Genomic DNA, 20161 nt, shown 5'->3' on the forward strand with positions numbered 1-20161 from the left:
TAGATGGAAAAGGCAATGTATAATTCATAAATACATTGATAGAAAGAGGGGCGGCACGGTGGCGCAGTGGGTAGCGCTGCTGCCTCGCAGTTAGGAGACCCAGTAGGTAGGTAGGTAGATAGATAGATAGATCTTTATATAACAGACAGATAGATGGGAAAGGCAATGTATAATTCATAAATACATTGATAGAAAGAGGGGCAGCACGGTGGCGCAGTGGGTAGCACTGCTGCCTTGCAGTTAGGGTCCTCCCTGCGTGGAGTTTGCATGTTCTCTCCGTGTCTGCATGCGTTTCGTCAAAGTCATGCAGGTTAGGTGCATTGGTGATCCTAAATTGTCCCTAGTGTGTGTGTGTACACCCTGTGGTGGGCTGGCGCCCTGCCCGGGGTTTGTTTCCTGCCTTTCGCCCTGTGTTGGCTGGGATTGGCTGACCCCCTTGACCCTGTAGTTAGGACATAGCAGGTTGGATAATGGATGGATGTCTGCTATTGCACAATGAGAGCAGCAACAAGCCATGGAATTAAAGCAACTGGTTGGAGTTTGAGGCCCTGACTTAGTTGGTCTTCTGTCGGCTCACTCACTTCATGTGTCATTTCTGTTTGGGTGCCATTTAAGGAAAGAAATGAAGCAATTCAGAGGAATAAATCTTTAAAAATAAGTCAACTAAAATGAATTCAAAAGAAGTTAATTAGCAGCACAAACAGGTCACTAATAAAGAAAAGGGTTGGAATGAAAATCTGCAGCCACTGCGGCCCTCCAGGACCGGAGTTGGGGACTCAGGATGTTAGAGCTGTTATTCACTATGGATCTAAAACTTAGCATGACTGCACTATAAAGCGTCCACCACAGTCCCAGTCACACCTTCATAAATCAGCTACTTAGTATCAACTGAATGGAATAAATAACTTCACTTCATTTAAACTCGACACACTTTGCCTTACATGCTTTGTTATAAATCTGAGTAAAAAAGTAGCCGAGTGTGGGCAGCTTTGCTGCTCTCAGTGCCCAGTAGTGCGTCAAGCACGGCCCCAGCTTTGCCATGGCAACATTTATCAGCAGCATAGAAAATTCATTTCTTCTTTTTTGATAAACCATTTATTTAACCAGAAAGTGTTTTTATAAAATAGCGTGTACCTCAAAATCATCTCCATATGCTCCTGTTTATTTTCAATGCTGGTGGCGGTGTTCATAAAATCTATGAGAACCTGGCATCTAAACCTGTAGATAACAAAAATGGAGTCTGCGAGATTTGGAGCATAGAAAGCGGCACATTTTGACAACTGTAAATCTGCTCCATGGTTTCCTTTTGAGAGTGTGAAATGTAAACCGAAACAATGGTGTTGACTGAAGGACGGCAAAGACAATGCACAAATGTGCTAAACAAGGCAGCGAATGAGGTCTGCAGCTCCGTCTGTAAGTGAATGGTAACTTCAGGTGACGGCTTCGATTACATAGTGCGACCGCCAGGGGGCGTTGCAGCACCCAAAACCCAATGTCACAGACACAATACTGTGCACAATTCTTCTCTCTTCTTAATCTCTCCACCACAACCTCTCAGGTGAGCTTTGCTCTCCTTCCGCCGGGATGAGGTCGAGTGGTGTCTTTTATTTTGGACCTGGGAGTATTTCTTGCGCTAAGCCGTAGCCCGATGGAAGTACTTCAGGGAAGGGCTCACATATCCCTGAAGCACTCCTTGGTGGCACCCAGTGGTACTGGTAGTGTTGCCCAGGGAGGCTGCCATCTAGTGTGTTTGGGGAGCAAGTAGCCTCGCCAGGTTGTCTCGCCCCTGTCCTTTCCAGTATACTGGTCTCCTGACCGGGTAAGGATCCCTGTTCAGTATTGGAGTGGGATGCCAGTCTCTGCAATAGAGAAGTGTGTGGGGGGTTGGGGGTTGCGGGTTTGGGGAACATCCATTTCTGTAAGTGGGGAGGGAGGTCAACTTTATTATCTTGGAGGAAAATTTGTCTGCAGCAGGATAGTACAAAAAAAATAAGTCAATTCACAACAGCAGACAGCTAGTGTTATCATAAGTACACAAACTCAACATTAGTACAAAGATAAATGCTGTATTTAAACAAAATGATAAATAGGTTTAGCATTTAGCAGCATCCCTACAAGTAACAGAACTGACAAAGCTGTGCCAATCAAAGATATTTTGAATCTGTTGTTCTTTACCCTTGGGAACCTAAATCTGCGGCCCGGTGGCTGTTTAAAAACCTATAAATATGATTTTTTTTATGAATATGATGAAATATTTGTGTGCTTTATGTTAGGCTCCTAGGAGAAGACAAAAACACAGTTTCATCAAAGTTAAGGTAGCTCTGTACACATTACAATAAGCCAACTTCAAAAAAAGTAGTTGTCATTCCAACAGATGGCGCATCACATACACTAACACTGCTTTTATGAATCCGACACCAAATGACACATAACACACACATTTGGATTGCCTTTATCACTCCAACAGATGGTGCATCACAACCATTTGTAGCAATAAAATGCGTTTGTTTGTGATGCGTCATCTGTCGCAATGCAAAGTGCAATACATTTTATTACTACATGCTTTACAAAGTACAATCCAACAGATGGTGCACTACATTAACACTGCCTTTGCAAATCTCACACCAAATGGCATATAGCAGAGACACATCTATTGCATTTATAATTCTAACAGTGCATAACAAACATTTGTAGCAATATAATGCATTAAATTACTACAAATGTCTCTGATGTGCCATCTGTTGGAGTAAAAAAAATGAATATATTTTATTACTACATGCATTCCTGAATAAACTCCAATGGATGGTGCAGTACAAACATTAACACTGCTTTTATGAAAGTGGCATTTAACAGAGACACATGCACTGGCAGATTTGACAAAAACAGATGGCTCATCACAAACATTTGTAGGAATTAGAGGGTGGTGCACCATCTGTTGGAATGAAAAATACAATGCATTTTATTACTACATATATTACAAAGTACAATCCAACAGATGGTGCGCTACAAACATTAATACTGCCTTGGCAAAACGTACACCAAATGGCATATAGCAGAGACACATCTATTGCATTTATCATTCTAACAGATGGTGAATCACGCATATGTGTAGTAATATAATGCATTAAATTACTACAAACATCTGTGATGATCTGTTGGAGTAAAAAATGGAATATATTTTATTACTACATGCATTCCTGAATAAACTCCAATAGATGGTGCAGTACAAACAGTAACACCGTGTTTATGAATTCCACACCAACTGGCATATAACAGATACATTTAAATTGCCTTTATCACTCTAACAGAAAGCACATCACAAACACTTGTAGCAGTAAAATGCGTATGTTTGTGATGCATCATCTGTTAAAATGCAAAATGCAATACATTTTATTACTACATGCTTTACAAAAGTACAATCTAACAGATGGTGCACCACAAATATTAATGCTGCCTTTGCAAATCTCACACCAAATGGCATATAAAAGAGACACATGCATTTGCTTTTTTCATTCTAACAGATGGTGCATCACAAACATTTGTAGCAATAAAATGCGTATGTTTGTGATACGTCATCTGTCGCAATGCAAAGTGCAATACATTTTATTACTACATGCTTTACAAAGTACAATCCAACAGATGGTGCACTACATTAACACTGCCTTTGCAAATCTCACACCAAATGGCATATAGCAGAGACACATCTATTGCATTTATAATTCTAACAGTGCATAACAAACATTTGTAGCAATATAATGCATTAAATTACTACAAATGTCTCTGATGTGCCATCTGTTGGAGTAAAAAAAATGAATATATTTTATTACTACATGCATTCCTGAATAAACTCCAATGGATGGTGCAGTACAAACATTAACACTGCTTTTATGAAAGTGGCATTTAACAGAGACACATGCACTGGCAGATTTGACAATCTAACAGATGGCTCATCACAAACATTTGTAGGAATTAGAGGGTGGTGCACCATCTGTTGGAATGAAAAATACAATGCATTTTATTACTACATATATTACAAAGTACAATCCAACAGATGGTGCGCTACAAACATTAATACTGCCTTGGCAAAACGTACACCAAATGGCATATAGCAGAGACACATCTATTGCATTTATCATTCTAACAGATGGTGAATCACGCATATGTGTAGTAATATAATGCATTAAATTACTACAAACATCTGTGATGATCTGTTGGAGTAAAAAATGGAATATATTTTATGACTACATGCATTCCTGAATAAACTCCAATGGATGGTGCAGTACAAACATTAACACTGCTTTTATGAAAGTGGCATATAACAGAGACACATGCACTGCATTTGGCAATCTAACAGATGGCTCATCACAAACATTTGTAGTAATTAGAGGGTGGTGCGCCATCTGTTGGAATGAAAAATGCAATGCATTGTATTGCTATGTACATTGCAAAATACATTCCAACAGATGGTGCACTACAGACGTTAACACTGAATACACGGAGGTCTACGTTGATTACTTAGGTCTCAACCTGCCTTAGACGGTTAGAACAATTAGCGACCCTGTAAACTGAGCAGCTGGATTACCGAGACATAAACGGATGAGTCCTTGCCTCCATCTGTTCATTTCCCAAATCTTCATAATCCAGCCATGCAGGCAATTCAAGGTGATTTACCTTTAAAATGTAATTTCTCTTAATCACGCTGGAAAGACATTGACGCACACACACACACACACTGCAAGCATGCAGGACAACTAGAGGCAGACTGTCTGTCTTTTCAGATGAAGTTGTTTTTTCATGTTTACCCTCCCACTCTTCCCACCTCTCGTCTTCATTGAGTGAGGAGATCAGCTGTAACGGACAAATGGGAAAAAATCATTTCAACAGATTGTCAGTTGCACCATGGCTCCCTATGAAAACACAGAAATAAGAGGATGCTTATGTCTGTATCATTAAAAATTGTAATTGACTTTTTGGTTCCACGGGTGTCAGTTTAGATTTTCGAAAATGTTCTACCAATCTGAAAAAGCTGCCGTCTTTGTAATACGTTTCATTTCAGTTCATGGGAAGGTGAGGCCTCCACAGGAGAGTGATTTGCTGCCCACCTCTTCTTTATCACCACAGGTTTTGATCCCTCGGGAACGTAACAGTTTAATGGAACACTCCATACTCTGATCTTTTACCTTCTACTGAAGAACTGCCTGAAAATACAAGCAGATGGAGGCAAAGTGTGAGAGTGAGGGCCACTGGCCTACATGGTCACTTGCAGCTGAGATGAGGGAAGTGTTTCATTTTGAAGTTTTTGGTGATCACAAGGCAGAATTTGGATAAAGTGAATCGACTACAGGGTCTTTCCGGAGGACATACAACACCCCGCATTGTTGTTTGGAGCTGGGGAGTGGTGGGGCACCCACATATACAGAGAGCTCCTTCAGTTATCACTCAGTCAGCCATTCTTCTTAAACCTGATTCATGCAATCTTGTGGGGATCCTGTGGCCATCCCAGCAACACTGGGCATGATGGCAGGACACCAGACCACCACAGGGCTGCCAGCTCTCTCGCTCTCTCTCTCACACACACACACTTTAGAGTTGCCATCTGTGGGAGAAACAAGGAGAGCATCACATGGACACTGGAACCATGAAGCTGTAGCAATGTCCGTTGTGTTCTGCTGTGTGCCTCCCTCCTGGTGTCGTTTTATTAAAAAAAAACAAAAAAAAACTTGTAACCCTAATATTCTTCTTCTTCTTCCATAGCCATTTATATATGGTTGCTATATTTTTTTTCACTTTTAACTAGACTTCTCCAATAGAGGTTTTGATAGGATTTTTACAGCTGCATTAGATATCATTAAAACCAAACAAAGTGTATTCTCTGAGAGCACAAAGGAAAACTAAAGCCACCTTATAATAATAAAAATGTATGCTGCATTTACATAGAGCACCTTTCCCATGCTAAAAGCACTTAATGGTAGGCTGGGTGCTGAAGTGGTGAAGGAACCGGGTCTGCTGTAGATGGATGTTCATTCAACTCCAACCTTTGCACCACTCTGTGACCCTGAGCAAGAAATCTATACACTTGCCACCTGGCTTTGATATGTAGAAAATAAAAGGTGTTGGTCAATGTCCTCATCTTGAAAATGTTTGAGTTCACCCCTTTTAGGAAATGAGATAGATAGATAGATAGATAGATAGATAGATAGATAGATAGATAGATAGATAGATAGATAGATAGTGAAAGGCACTATATAATGATAGATAGTGAAAGGCACTATATAATGATAGATAGATAGATAGATAGATAGATATGAAAGGCACTATAGATAGATAGATAGATAGATAGATACCAAAATCCGACCAGCAAACTGTGACCATCATACAGTATCTGAAAATAAAGAAAGGTGAAGGTCTCAGGAATGTCGATCTGCTCAGGTCCCCAGTGCTCTTAGAAAAGAGAAAAATCAACAATTTTGAAAATGTTTACTATTGCATGGCGGCACGGTGGCACAGTGGGTAGCGCTGCTGCCTCGCAGTTAGGAGACCGGGTTTTCATTGTCTCCCCGTGTCTTTGTGGGTTTCCTCCGGGTGCTCTGGTTTCCTCCCACAGTCCAAAGACATGCAGGTTAAGAGCATTGGTGATCCTAAATTGTCCCTAGTGTGCGTGTGTGCCCTGCAGTGGGTTGGTGCCCTGCCCGGGGTTTGTTTCCTGCCTTGCTTCCTGTGTTGGCTGGGATTGGCTCCAGCAGACCCCCATGACTGTGTAGTTTGGATGTAGCAGGTTAGATAATGGATGGATGGATGGATAGAAAGATATGAAAGGTACAATATGATAGATAGGAAAGGCACTATATCATTCATAAATAGACTGATAGAAAGATATGAAATGCACTATATAATTGATAATTTGTGAAATAGGTCTTGAAGACACCTTATAATTTATAGATAGATAGACAGATAATTTTGGTATAGTTGGCAGGATAATAGATAATGGATCTGCTCCAGAGATTTAGCTGGAGGGATACAAGCTTGTTCAGATAAAAGGGTTACTTGGGGTCCTCAAATTAAAGTGACTCTGTGCCTTTTGCCCCTTTTTGCATGGTGCACTGCGGTTCCTTCTACATCCCAAACAAATGTCAAAAAGAGCGTCATATCTCCACAGTCAGTAGACGCCCTTTGCTTCTTACTTGGTCACCACACTGTGCTCTAGTAAATCGAGCTACATATATGGAAATAAAATAGGAAGTTAAAAGTAAACACTATCAACAATGTATAATGATAGATAGATAGACAGATAGATAGGAAAGACAATATATAATGATATATAGATAGATAAGCATTATATAATAAGATAGGCTCTATCTATCTATCTTATTATATAGCGCTTGTCTATCTATCGTATTATATAATGCTTATCTATCTATCTATCTATCTATCTATCTATCTATCTATCTATCTATCTATCTATCTAATTATATAGTGCATGTCTATCTATCTTATTACAGTATGTAGTGCTTATCTATCTATCTGATAGGCACTATATAATAAGATAAGATAGATAGACATGCACTATATAATTAGATACATAGATACAGTAGATATGAAAGGCTCTATCTATCTATCTATCTATCTATCTATCTATCTATCTATCTATCTATCTATCTATCTATCTATTGTATAGTGGTATAGTGCCTTTTCTATTATCTATCTATTATATACTGCCTTTTATATCTATCTATATAATAGATACCAAAGGCACTATATTGCTATAGTGTAGTTGGCAGGATTAAATAGACAAGCAGATAGACAGATATGATATGATATTATAAGTAGGTTTTTGTAAAAAGACATTTATTTAGGAAATTGTGAGAGCCTGACACGACTGGGTGGCTTGACATGTGGATTCTGTGCCACTCGTAACGTGATTTTTTTTCTTGGCCGTTGTTTGCTGTTGTCCAGTGTTTGTTATCACAGATGCCTGTTCTATCAGAAACACTGTGATCTGCATTCTGTCTGAAGTGTTGACATCTTCTTGGCCATCACCTACATGAGGTTAGCAACATATAAAGGAATAGTCTCTTTGGGTGGAGTGTTCCTTTGTTAGAACGGGGAGTAGTTGGGTGTTGTAACCTTGTTAGCCATCACGGATGCAATGAGAAGTCAAGCCAAATGACGCCTTTTATTGGCTAACTGACCAGATTGCAATATGCAGCTTTTCGAGGTGATTACATGTTGCCTGAAGAAAGGGCCTGAGTTGCCTCGAACGCCTGCATATAATCTGTTCGGTTAGCCAATAAAAGGCATCATTTTGCTCGACTTCTCAAGAACAGGGAGTTAAACCTGAAGAGAAACCACATACAGAATGCTTTGGACTAAAGATTCAACTGTAAAATTCTGAAGCCACGCAGTCTTCATTTTTGCTGACTAAATGATTTAACTGATTTCAAATCATCCATGTATTCCTTGCATAGACCTGCTTGTTCATGGATCAGGAGTTTGGACCTTAATAGCAGGAAGTGCCCTTGAATGCAGACATACCGACATGCACACAACTCTTTTATCAGGCCAATTTGGAACCAATTAAAAGTCTGATGTTTTAATAATGCATATGCTGCTGTGTGCAAGGCACATTTGAATGTACTCTTCACACTGGTCTTATGCTGACTTTTATTTAATTTCTTAATTGCCGTATTCCTGTACTTATTTCTGCAGAGCCGTAATGTGTGATTAGCCTTTGCATGGAGCTCGGAACGCCAAGTGGTGCCTTCTGTATTTTGATTCCATCTGCACAGATTTGCTGCCCATAACGAAGCTGCTTTAATAATGCATGTTTTGAAAACATAAAGACAATACACCTTTCATAATAAAGCTCATTAACACGCATTCAGTTCTTGGGGAAAAAAAACAAACAAGATAGAGCTTTTCTACATTTTACATCTGTGTAAAACCCACAGTCTAGATAGATAAATGTGAAAGGCACTATATAGTAAAGATAGATAGATATGAAAGGCACTATATAATTAATAGATGATAGATATGAAAGGCACTGTATAATAGATAGATGGATTTGAAAGGCATTATATAATTAATAGATGATAGATATAAAATGCACTATATACTTAATAGATAAATATGAAAGGCACTATATAATAGATAGAAATGAAAGGCACAACATAATTAATAGATAGATAGATGCATTTCGTGACACACTTATTCCACTGCAGAGCTGGAGCCATTACGGGTCCTCACAGAGCACCTTCTCACATAAACACACACTGTTTGGTCTTTGTAAATAATATTCGGAGCTTACACACTCTGATAGATAAGGCAAATAAGAGCTACAAGCTACTCCTTTTGTCTCCTCTGCTGCCGGTCCTTAAACATGTCAAGAACCTTTAGCCATCCTCACTAGATTGATTCTTTTACCTCTACAAGAACTACTTTTCAGCTCTGCAGTTTGCACCAGGCTGCATGCAGGGATTATTATTACATTAATAAGTGAAAAGACAAAAACCATTTGGTCAGTTTGAATGTGAAAATTCATTTGAAAAGCTGCTCTCCATTCATGTTGGAAAAGAGCTTTTTTTTAAAAAAAAATGTAACAATGGTAAAAATTACATACTGTAATATACTGAATATCTGTTATGTTTTGTCAGAATCGTAGACATACTGAAAGGCACAAGAGACTCAGCTTTGTGCGTGTTTAGGCTGATAAGAGTTGATAATCTTCATTCTGGTCCAAGTCATCTATATTTTAGTGGACCTCTATCTTTTGTACTGCCATTATTTTTTTATGTATTATGCTGAAATGGAAGTTCTATTATGGTGTCCTTCATCATCAAATTGGCCTTTGTGATTTTCTTGATGCTAAGCAGGTGACACTGCTTATTGTCTTCCTCCAATTATGGTGTATTTCTTAATGTAATCAGCATTGGACATTTGCTTGATTCTCAGCAGATGCCGCTGTTCTTCATTATATAATTAGCCTTTGTGATTTTCTTGATGCTCGGCAGATGCTGCTGCTTTTCTTCTTTTTCCTCTAATTATGGTGGTGTTCATTATATAATCAGCCTTTATGATTTACTTGTTCCTTAGTAGATGCTGGCGCTTTTATCCTTCTTCTTCCTATTATGGAGTTCTTTATTGTGTAATTTGCCTTTCAGATCTGTTTGATGCTCAGCAGATGCCGCTGCTTTTCTTCTTCTTCTTCCTATTATGGTGTTTTTCATCAAATAATCAGCCTTTGCGATTTACAGTACTTGTTCCTTAGTTGATGCCGCTGCTTTTCTTCTTCATCATCTTATTATGGTGTTCTTTATTGTGTAATCTGCCTTTCAGATTTGCTTGATGCTCAGCAGATGCCGCTGCTTTTCTTGTTCTTCCTATTATGGTGTTCTTCATCATATAATCAGCCTTTGCAATTTGCAGTACTTGCTCCTTAGTTGATGCTGCTGCTTTTCTTCTTCTTCTTCTTCTTCTTCTTCTTCCTATTATGGTCTTTTTCATTGTGTTTGATGTTCAGCAGACGCCGCTGCTTTTCTTCTTATTATTATTATGGTGTTCTTCATCATATAATCAGCCTTTGCGATTTGCTTAGTTGATGCTGTCGATTTTGATCTTCTTCTTCCTGTTATGGTGTTCTTCATCATATAATCAACCTTTCCAATTTGCAGTACTTGCTCCTTAGTTGATGCTGCTGCTTTTCTTCTTCTTCCTATTACGGTCTTTTTCATTGTGTTTGATGTTCAGCAGATGCCGCTGCTTTTCTTCTTATTATTATTATGGTGTTCTTCATCATATAATCAGCCTTTGCAATTTGCTTAGTTGATGCTGTCGATTTTGATCTTCTTCTTCCTGTTATGGTGTTCTTCATCATATAATCAGCCTTTGCAATTTGCAGTACTTGCTCCTTAGTTGATGCTGCTGTTTTTCTTCTTCTTCTTCTTCCTATTTTGGTCTTTTTCATTGTGTTTGATGTTCAGCAGATGCCGCTGCTTTTCTTCTTCTTCCTATTATGGTGTTCTTCATCATATAATCAGCCTTTGTGATTTGCTTGATGCTCAACAGATGCTGCTGCTCTTCTTTTGGCTAATGCTATGTCACTTGGTTTGGCAACACTTTGCCATAGTTAACCTACAGCTATAGGTCATTTTGTTGAGGTGGGTACTACCTAGAATTTTATTTGGGGGGAATTTCCAGAACATATCAGGTCATAAGCGTTGGCTTAAGATTAAGTTTGCTGAGTAACTGCATGACAAACTTTCGTATGCATTTTGTAACTGGAAAATCCGAGCAGTGCATGAAAATTTAATGCATTCACACAGAATTTGAAGACATGGCTACTGACTGGTGGATGAGGAAGAGGAGTAGGATGTTTTCATATCTTTTCATCCCTTTTTTGACCAAACAGATTCTCCATTTTTGGGAAATGGAGCTCAAACTAGCAGTACTGGCCACTGGGTATGAAGTAACCCTAAGCAGGATGGCACACGGGGCATAGCCAGCCATTTTATAAGGTCACCACTTCATCTAAAGTGTACCCATATGGACACTGGGTGAACAAGCCAACAGTGACAAAGCTAGGACTTGAGCCTGGAAAGTACCCTGATAACTTTCTCAGGGTAAATGGGAAGAAGTTGGAAGGGCTGGTCCAACACTTAAGTTTAGGGCTCATTTATACCCAGAATGCGTACGCGCCCACATCATGGCTGCCATGCGTTCCCAGCATTCATTTGACGCATCCTCTGAGCAGGTCCTCAGAAATGAATGCGATGCGTGCGCGACTTTTATTACCAGCAAAAACTCGGGGGGCGCAGTGTAGTAAAAGTCAGAATGTGACGTCTGAGTCTCTGTTTACTGTCTACATGTGACAAAAAGCCGCTGTGCGGATCCTACGGGATCGATGTGCGCGATGTTTGATGAATGGTTCGATGTGGTGAAGCAAAATGCCGACATACAGATGCATTCATGGTGCTTTTATATTCAAGTGTTGCATATTCCTGATCGTAATGACACGATAACATTTTAAAGGTCTCACGTACCATCTTCTGGGCCGTCTTATTTCTGGGGTTTTTCTCCTGTGCTGACAGCAGCGGCAAACAGCAATAGATCGCCACACAGAACACATTATATGTCTGATATTCCAACTCTCTGCACATTTAGAATCCTTAGATTTATACTTGGTATCACTTTCATGATGAAATGCCTTAAAGTATGTATGCTACATTTTACAGATAAATCGGTAACTTTGTTTAAATAATGAATACTGTTAATAATTACACACATGGGTGTGACCCGGTAGTGCTGCTGTCTCACAGGGAGTCACGTCGCTGGTATTCCCCGCCTGGAGTTTCCTGCTGGGTTTCCACCGTGTGCTCCAGTTTCCTTCCAAAGATATGCAGATTTGGTGACACTAAAATGACGCCATTTTTGTTTGTGAGTGCTTGTATTCACCTTGCGATGAGCCGATGCCCCGTTCAAGGATTGTTTTTGCCTCATGCCCAGTGCTTGCTGGAATGGACACATCCCTGGATTGATGGAGTTAATCATTAAACATCCTTTTTAGAGATATTGCGGTAAGGTGTCATCGGAGTTTAATGGATGTTTGAGGTAATTCACAACACAGAGAAGCCGAACCTGTTCTCACCGTGATGACATCTCGCACTGCCACCTGGTGGATTCCTCCAGATTTACGTAAAGTACGTGTGCAGGTATAAACAGTGAAACGCTTACGTAGCAGGGGCGTCCGCTGGAGCTGGCGTCGCGTGAAGTATAAACCCGGCCTCAGACATTTGTGCTTACCTACAAACCCGGCCTCAGACATTTGTGCTTACCTACAAATCGTTTTTCAATCCAGACCTACTGACCTTTGCGATTTTTCCGTAATGCCCTCTATGTGTGTCCAGTGTTATTTATTCATTTTACACACTAATGGCTTCATTTCAACCCTCAGCTCACCTCGTGTCCGTTCATTTCTTTGTCGGTTTGTGTGTCTGTTTTTTGGTCATTTACAGATCTCATCTGAAATAGAAGTTGTGGCGGATGGCTGGGGACCCAACTTAGCCGGGACCCCTGGAAGGGCCGGGAGAGAGACAATACCTCCCCCTGGGCCACGATAGGGCAGCCGTCCTGGTTCACATGGGGGCCACGCAATCAGAGCTTAGCCATGGCCACCGTCAGGGGGCACCCGGAGGATTATAGAGCCTTGGATTGCTGGAAGAGATTCCTGGCATACCCAGAGTGCTTCCGGGTGCTCATGCGGCACTTCCGCCACACCAGGAAGTGCCACCGGAAGAGATGAATATCGACTGTCTGAGTGGGCTTCCCCACCACCACCTTGAATTGAAAGTGTGGTATTAATTTCGGGCTCACGACGAGGCAAGTGGTACAAGTTTGGTTTTGAATGATGTGGTGGACGAAGCTGGACTTGTTTGCTATTAAGATTTTGTATTTTCTCTCTCTTTATAAAATTAGTACAGAGCGGATGTTTGTTTTTTTTTTTTTGCCCCCTTGCTAGAATTTTAAATGTTACTCTGTTAATGAACCCCTCCATTTTGCAAGTTAGTCAGTTGCTTACTTTGTAACTTGATGATATAAAACTGTAACATGCACAGAGGACTCTTTGGGAGGCAGGAAGCCGCCTGGTGACTTGTAAGGTACGTTAATTGGACTAATTACTTGTGTTAATTGCCACATGCTGAAGGCACAGGGCACCAATTATCAGCGAGAGAACAAACACAGAAGAGAGGAGAGGAGAACAACAAGGAGGAGATACGAGATAAGCAGCCACCCATGGGGGTCCCAAACTTCCCAGGCTACCCAGAAATAAAAGTCGGCCAGCTAAGCCGGCATAGCACGTGCACGGTATGGCATGACAAACGAGCAATCTGATCTGTCTCGAAACGTACATTCAGATAGACGATCGCAAAAATGAATTAGGCGTATCTGCGCAAGCTGGCCACGATATCTCAGCAGCAGCCAATTTCAGCCTATCTCGAATACATTTTAAGAATTCCCAAATGCTTTTTTAAATATCTCCAAATGCGAAAGAGATATCCTGAAATGAATGTCTTCCTCAGATATCACACCTGCGGCTTATTTCAAGATGTGAACATGAACCTCCAGGAGATCATGGAGTAAATTCTCGTTCGATGAAAGATACGTGTCACACAAATAAGCCGATGTCTCTCTGTTTATTGTCATCCGTTTATATTTCTGAAATAATAAAACGAGGTAAAGACATCACTCAAAACAGCTGAGAAAATGAAATTGAAATCGCCTGGAAAGTTTCGAGCAAAAAAAGGTTCACTTGACTGAACAGCGGTGGTTATCTGTCGTAATGTTGTGCCCTCAAGGGAGTTTCTCTTTTCAGTGCCCACCGTCCGTCCGTAAGTCCATTTTCAGAATGCGCTCGTTCAAAAATTGAGTAGACGCACAGAATAACTTGACGGCCGTTAGTGGGAAGCAGAAACCCGGCGTGGATGGGATGGAGCAAATTGTAAACACGGCGAGAACATCCAAACTGCAGAGAGGAATCACCCTGCTGGCAGGTCCAGGTGTCTTTGTATTATACTAAATGGCGTCAGGTTCTGTTGGGTGGGAGACGATTGCTTTTAACATAACCATGAGCTCTGCGACTCTTTGAGACTCTTTAAGTAGTAATGAAATGAAGCTTTAATAAGGTTATTATTGTCATGAGTACAAGAGTATTGTCAAATAAACTACCGCACCTCGAAACTTCTGTTGTCCGTTTCTGGAATCTGAACCTTGTTATTCTGTTCTTTCCTCATTTCTGTTTGGTATTTCACGGGGCCTTCACAATTACCTTACCTCGACCCTCAATACCAACCACAAGCTGAATAGAGGCTTTCCTAAGTTATTAACACAATGTGTTTTACCGGAGGAGGAAGAGGAGGAGTTTCAATTAACCTTAAGTGCGGGTACATGCATGAATGGGTCCATCATGGCCTAGTAACCCCACCAGGCTTGTTTGATTAGTCGCCACCCTGATGTGACAGTAGAACATAAGACGGGACGAGACAAAATAAGAAGATGTGACATAGCGCAATATGAGACAAGATAGGATAGGAACGGTAAGGGAGAACAACATACAGTATGATGAGCAGTGGCAAGGTGAGCTAAAACGAGATTAGACAAGTCAAGAAAACACAGAAGAAAGAGGAGACAAGATAGGATAAGGTAAGGATAGAATATGAAAAGGCCAGAGTAGACCAGAGATGAGACCAGATGAGATAAGATACAAGATAAGAGAAGACAAGCTAAGCCAAAAGAGGGTAAGAAAAGACACAACCAGATAAAATGAAACAGGACAGGAAAAGACAAGACATGACGGGGCAGGATGAGCAAAAGCAAGATCAGGTAAGACGAGATATGGAAAGATAACATGACGTGAGTCAAGATAAGACTGGAAAAAACAGATATGAGATGATAAGTAGGATGAGATCAGATAGGACAACATAGAATAACAAAGTAAGAGAGGACACGGAAAGATGAAATAAGCTAAGACAGGATATAAAAGAGAAACATTGAATGAGGGAAGACAATAAGGATGAGATAAGATAAGACGAGCTAAGACACAACCAAATAAGATAAGACATGACAAGGCAGAATGAGCAAAAGCAAGATAAGGAAAGATGAGATATGGAAAGATAATGTGACGGTGAGTCAAGATAAGAAAGGGGAAAAACAAATATGAGATGATAAGTAGGATAAGATCAGATAAGACAACATTAAATTACATAAAGTAAGACAGGACATGGAAAGTTGAGGCAAGCTGAAAGAAACATTGAATGAGGGAAGAAAACACAGAATGAGATAAGATACAACAAGATAAGAGAAGACAAGCTAAGCCAAAAGAGGGTAAGAAAAGACACAACCAGATAAAATGAAACAGGACAGGAAAAGACAAGACATGACGGGGCAGAATGAGCAAAAGCAAGATCAGGTAAGACGAGATATGGAAAGATAACATGACGTGAGTCAAGATAAGACTGGAAAAAACATATGAGATGATAAGTAGGATAGGATCAGATAGGACAACATAGAATAACAAAGTAAGAGAGGACACGGAAAGATGAAATAAGCTAAGACAGGATATAAAAGGGAAACATTGAATGAGGGAAGACAATAAGGATGAGATAAGATACAACGAGATAAGAGAAGACGAGCTAAGACACAACCAAATAAGATAAGACATGACAAGGCAGAATGAGCAAAAGCAAGATAAGGAAAGATGAGATATGGAAAGATAATGTGACGGTGAGTCAAGATAAGACTGGAAAAAACAAATATGAGATGATAAGTAGGATAGGATCAGATAGGACAACATAGAATAACAAAGTAAGAGAGGACACGGAAAGATGAAATAAGCTAGATAGGATCGATCCATCCATCCATCCTCTTCCGCTTATCCGAGATTGGGTCGCGGAGGCAGCAGCTTGAGCAGAGATGCCCAGGGAAATATTGAATGAGGGAAGACAAGACAGGATGAGGAGAGTTGGGGTACCGTATATCAAGCTGAACTGATAGAAAATAATATGACATAAGATGATAATGGAAAATAGAATGTAAGGTAGGACAAGGTTGGGTAAAGTGACTAAGCCGAGGCAAGACAAAATGGGACAAGACAGTACAAGGAAGGATAGGAAAAAATAAGACAATACTGTACAGGATGAGCTATATAGTATAAGGATAGAATATGATAAATCTAGGGTAGGCGAGATAGGATATTACAGAATACAACACAAGCCAAAAATAAAACAATCAGGTAGGTTGAGACAAGACAAGGGAGGATATAAAAGGACAACAAAAGGTAAGAGGAGATATGGAAAGATAACATGAGATCATTTAAGATAAGACCAGATATGACATGATAATAAGGACAGCACATATAATAAGACAGGACAAGGAAAGATGAGATAAGCTAAAAATGATTGTATATGATAAAAGTAGGATGAGAGCAGACAAGATAGGATAAGGTGAGTTGGGGGTACAGTATGTCAAGCTAAAAATGACATGACATAAATGACAACTTAAGATAATATAGGAAAAGAGATGATAAGACAAAACAGAACAAGGCAACATAAGGAAAGACAGGAAGAAGATACAGGATGAGATGGTAGGATAAGTATAGAATATGATAACACTAGGGAAGACTGGTGAGGATAAGACTAAATACAACAACAGATGAGACTCAAAGCTATGATTAGGTAAAATAAGACAATATGGGATAAAATAAGACAAGAAAAGTTGGGATTATACAAGACAGGAGTTACAAGTTCAGATTAGATATGAAAAGGTAACATTAGGTGAGTTAAGTTAAGCCTGGATAGAACCAGATATGTGGTATGTGGAGCTGAAAATGACATAAGATAACACAATGACTCAAAGATAATCTAGAAAAAGAGATGGTAAGGCAAGGTGAGACAAAACAGAACAAGGCAACATGTAGGGTGAGACAGGAAGAAGTAAAGTAATATAGAATGAGATACGATAGGATAAGGTTAGACTATGATAAGACTAGGGTAGACAAGCTAGGAGAAGACCAAATGCAACAACAGAAGAGACTAAAATAAAGTTATGATTAGGTAAAATAAGACAATATGGAATAAGATAAGACAAGAAAAGATGGGATTATACAAGACAAGCCAAATTCAGATTAGATATGAAAAGGTAACATTAGGTGAGTTAAGTTAAGCCTGGATAGAACAAGATATGGCATGGTCAGTAGAAGAAGATATAAAGTAAAGCAGGACAAGAAAAGGAAAGACATAATGAGATAAGACCAGGTGGGAAGAGGTGAGTTGGGGTGTGGTATGTGGAGCTGAAAATGACATAAGATAACACAATGACTCAAAGATAATCTAGAAAAAGAGATGGTAAGGCAAGGTGAGACAAAACAGAACAAGACAACATGTAGGGGGAGACAGGAAGAAGTAAAGTAATATAGAATGAGATACGATAGGATAAGGTTAGACTATGATAAGACTAGGGTAGACAAGCTAGGAGAAGACCAAATGCAACAACAGAAGAAAATACAATGCAAGCTATGACAAAATAAGGTAAAAAGAAACAAGGCAAGACGAGACAAGACAAGGTAAACCGAGATTAGGAAATATAATTTAAGAATGGCATCGCTTACCTTGCATGTGTGTTTCAGGTATTTACACACTGATTTGTTTGCACTAGGGGTATTGTATTGTGAAGCCTGTAGTGTGGCTCGCATGGTCAGTAGATTTAAGTGTACCACCTCGTGTCTAGTAAGGATGGGAGTGGGGGCAGCAAAAAAGTACCTTGCCTCGGGTGGCATTATTTTTTTATTTTTAATAAATGTACAAAAATGTCTAATCTCCTGTTCTCGCTTTGTCATGCTGGGGTATCGAGTGTTGATTGATGTGGTGGGAAAAACAGAATGTAAAATGATTTTAGCACAAGGCTGCAAAACTGAAGGGGTCCGCATACTTTCTGCAGGCACAGTGTTTAACGTGCCACTTCTGCGGGCCACCCGCATCCAAGTATCATCTGAGGTTTCTTTTTGTTGTTGTTGTTTTCGTGGATCATCTGGCACTCACTACTTTCGTCTGCTTTATTTCAGATCACGGAGAAAGCGGAGGACCAACAAGAGGAACCGAAAATGTCTGTTTTTTCAAACATCTCCTTAGAGTCTCTTAACAAACTTAACAGCAACGCTGGAACCTTTGCGGAAAAAGAGAAGAACTTCAGCAAGGCCGAAACAGGAAAGGAGGCCGGTGGAAACGAAGAGGCGTCCTCGAGCTGCTCGGATAAGCCCATCGTCGACAGCCTGGAGTGTCTGAGCGACTCCTTGTACGACAGCTTCTCGTCATGTGCCAGCCAAGGCTCCAATGACGTTTAGGGACTCGGACATGACCTGGATATTCACCTTCCTGGAGCACTTAATGCATCGTATGGAATGATGTATGTTATCAGCGTTGAAACCTACCATGAAAGAAGAAGAACAATCTATGAGATTTTGTAAAAAGCAATATATATATATATATATATATATATATATATATATATATGTACATATACATACATACAGTGGGTATAGAAAAGAATGCCCCCTTTGAAATATTCCCATTTTTTTGCTTTACTGCCTTAAATGAAAACACATGCACTAATATTTCTTCCCAGTTTTACTTACTCAATGCAACCTCTAACATCCAAGTGAAAGATATCACAGCTACAGTTCAGAAGAATTTTTAAAAACTCAAAACCAAGACCTACTGAGATGAATAAAGGATCACAAACCCAATGTCATTTTGTTGACCCACCTTTTGCTTTAATGACAGCCTTGAGTCTGGTGGGATACTTCTCTATCAGCTTTGCACACCTAGATTGAGTAATATTGGCCCACTCTTCTTTACAGAACTGTTCAAGTTCGGTCAAATTGGATGGTGAGCGTTGGTGGTCTGCAATCTTCACGACGTTCCACAGATTTCCAGTGGGACTTAGGTCTGGGCCACACGAGGACATTCACTTTGTTTCTCCTTCAGCCACTGTGTGGTCAATTTTGCTGTGTGCCTCGGGTCGTTGTCATGTTGAAAGGTGAACATTCTGCCCATCCTCAACTTTCTGGCAGAAGGTAGCAGGTTTTCCTCAAGAATTTGATGGTATTTTGCCCCATCCATTTTTCCTTCCACACTAACGATGACCTGTGGCATGAAACACCCACACAACAGGATGCTGCCCCCTCCATGCTTTACTATCAGTATGGTGTGTTGTGGATGGTGAGCTGCATTGGTGTACCGTTTGGTATTGAGGGCCGATAGTTTGATTTTGGGCTCATCTGACCATAAGACCTTTTTCCACTTGGCATCAGAATCTTCAAGGTGCATTCTGGCAAAGCTCAAACAAGTCATAATGTGGCCTTTCTTGAGAAGTGTTTTTTTCCTTGTGAATCCTCCCTAACAAGCCACAATGGTGGAGCGCTTGTGAAATTGTTGTCACATGCACACCATTAATGACCATCAAAACTCCTTCAAAGTGGCCATTGGCCTCTTGGTCGCCTCTCTTACCAGTTTCCTCCTTGCTCTTCCATCCAGTTTGGAGGGTCCTAGTCGTACAAAACACTTGCTGCACTTCTTTATGATGGACTTTACTGAGCTCCTTGGGATTGATCAAGCCT

At 40.1% G+C, this 20161-nt stretch overlaps 1 protein-coding gene across 8 annotated transcripts in view; it reads left to right on the forward strand.

Annotated features, from left to right (window-relative positions):
- LOC120530784 (nck-associated protein 5-like) overlaps positions 1-19035 on the forward strand; it is a 746735-nt gene extending 727700 nt beyond the window's left edge. For all 8 annotated transcript variants that reach the window (XM_039755382.1, XM_039755381.1, XM_039755383.1 and 5 more), the window contains one exon: positions 18608-19035. In XM_039755382.1, coding sequence (XP_039611316.1) covers positions 18608-18886 — 279 coding nt within the window. In that variant the 3' untranslated portion in view covers positions 18887-19035. The remainder of the gene's footprint in view (positions 1-18607) is intronic.
- Positions 19036-20161: the final 1126 nt, after the last annotated feature.

Source organism: Polypterus senegalus, chromosome 6, assembly GCF_016835505.1.
Source record: "Polypterus senegalus isolate Bchr_013 chromosome 6, ASM1683550v1, whole genome shotgun sequence".
Classification (NCBI taxonomy): domain Eukaryota; kingdom Metazoa; phylum Chordata; class Cladistia; order Polypteriformes; family Polypteridae; genus Polypterus; species Polypterus senegalus.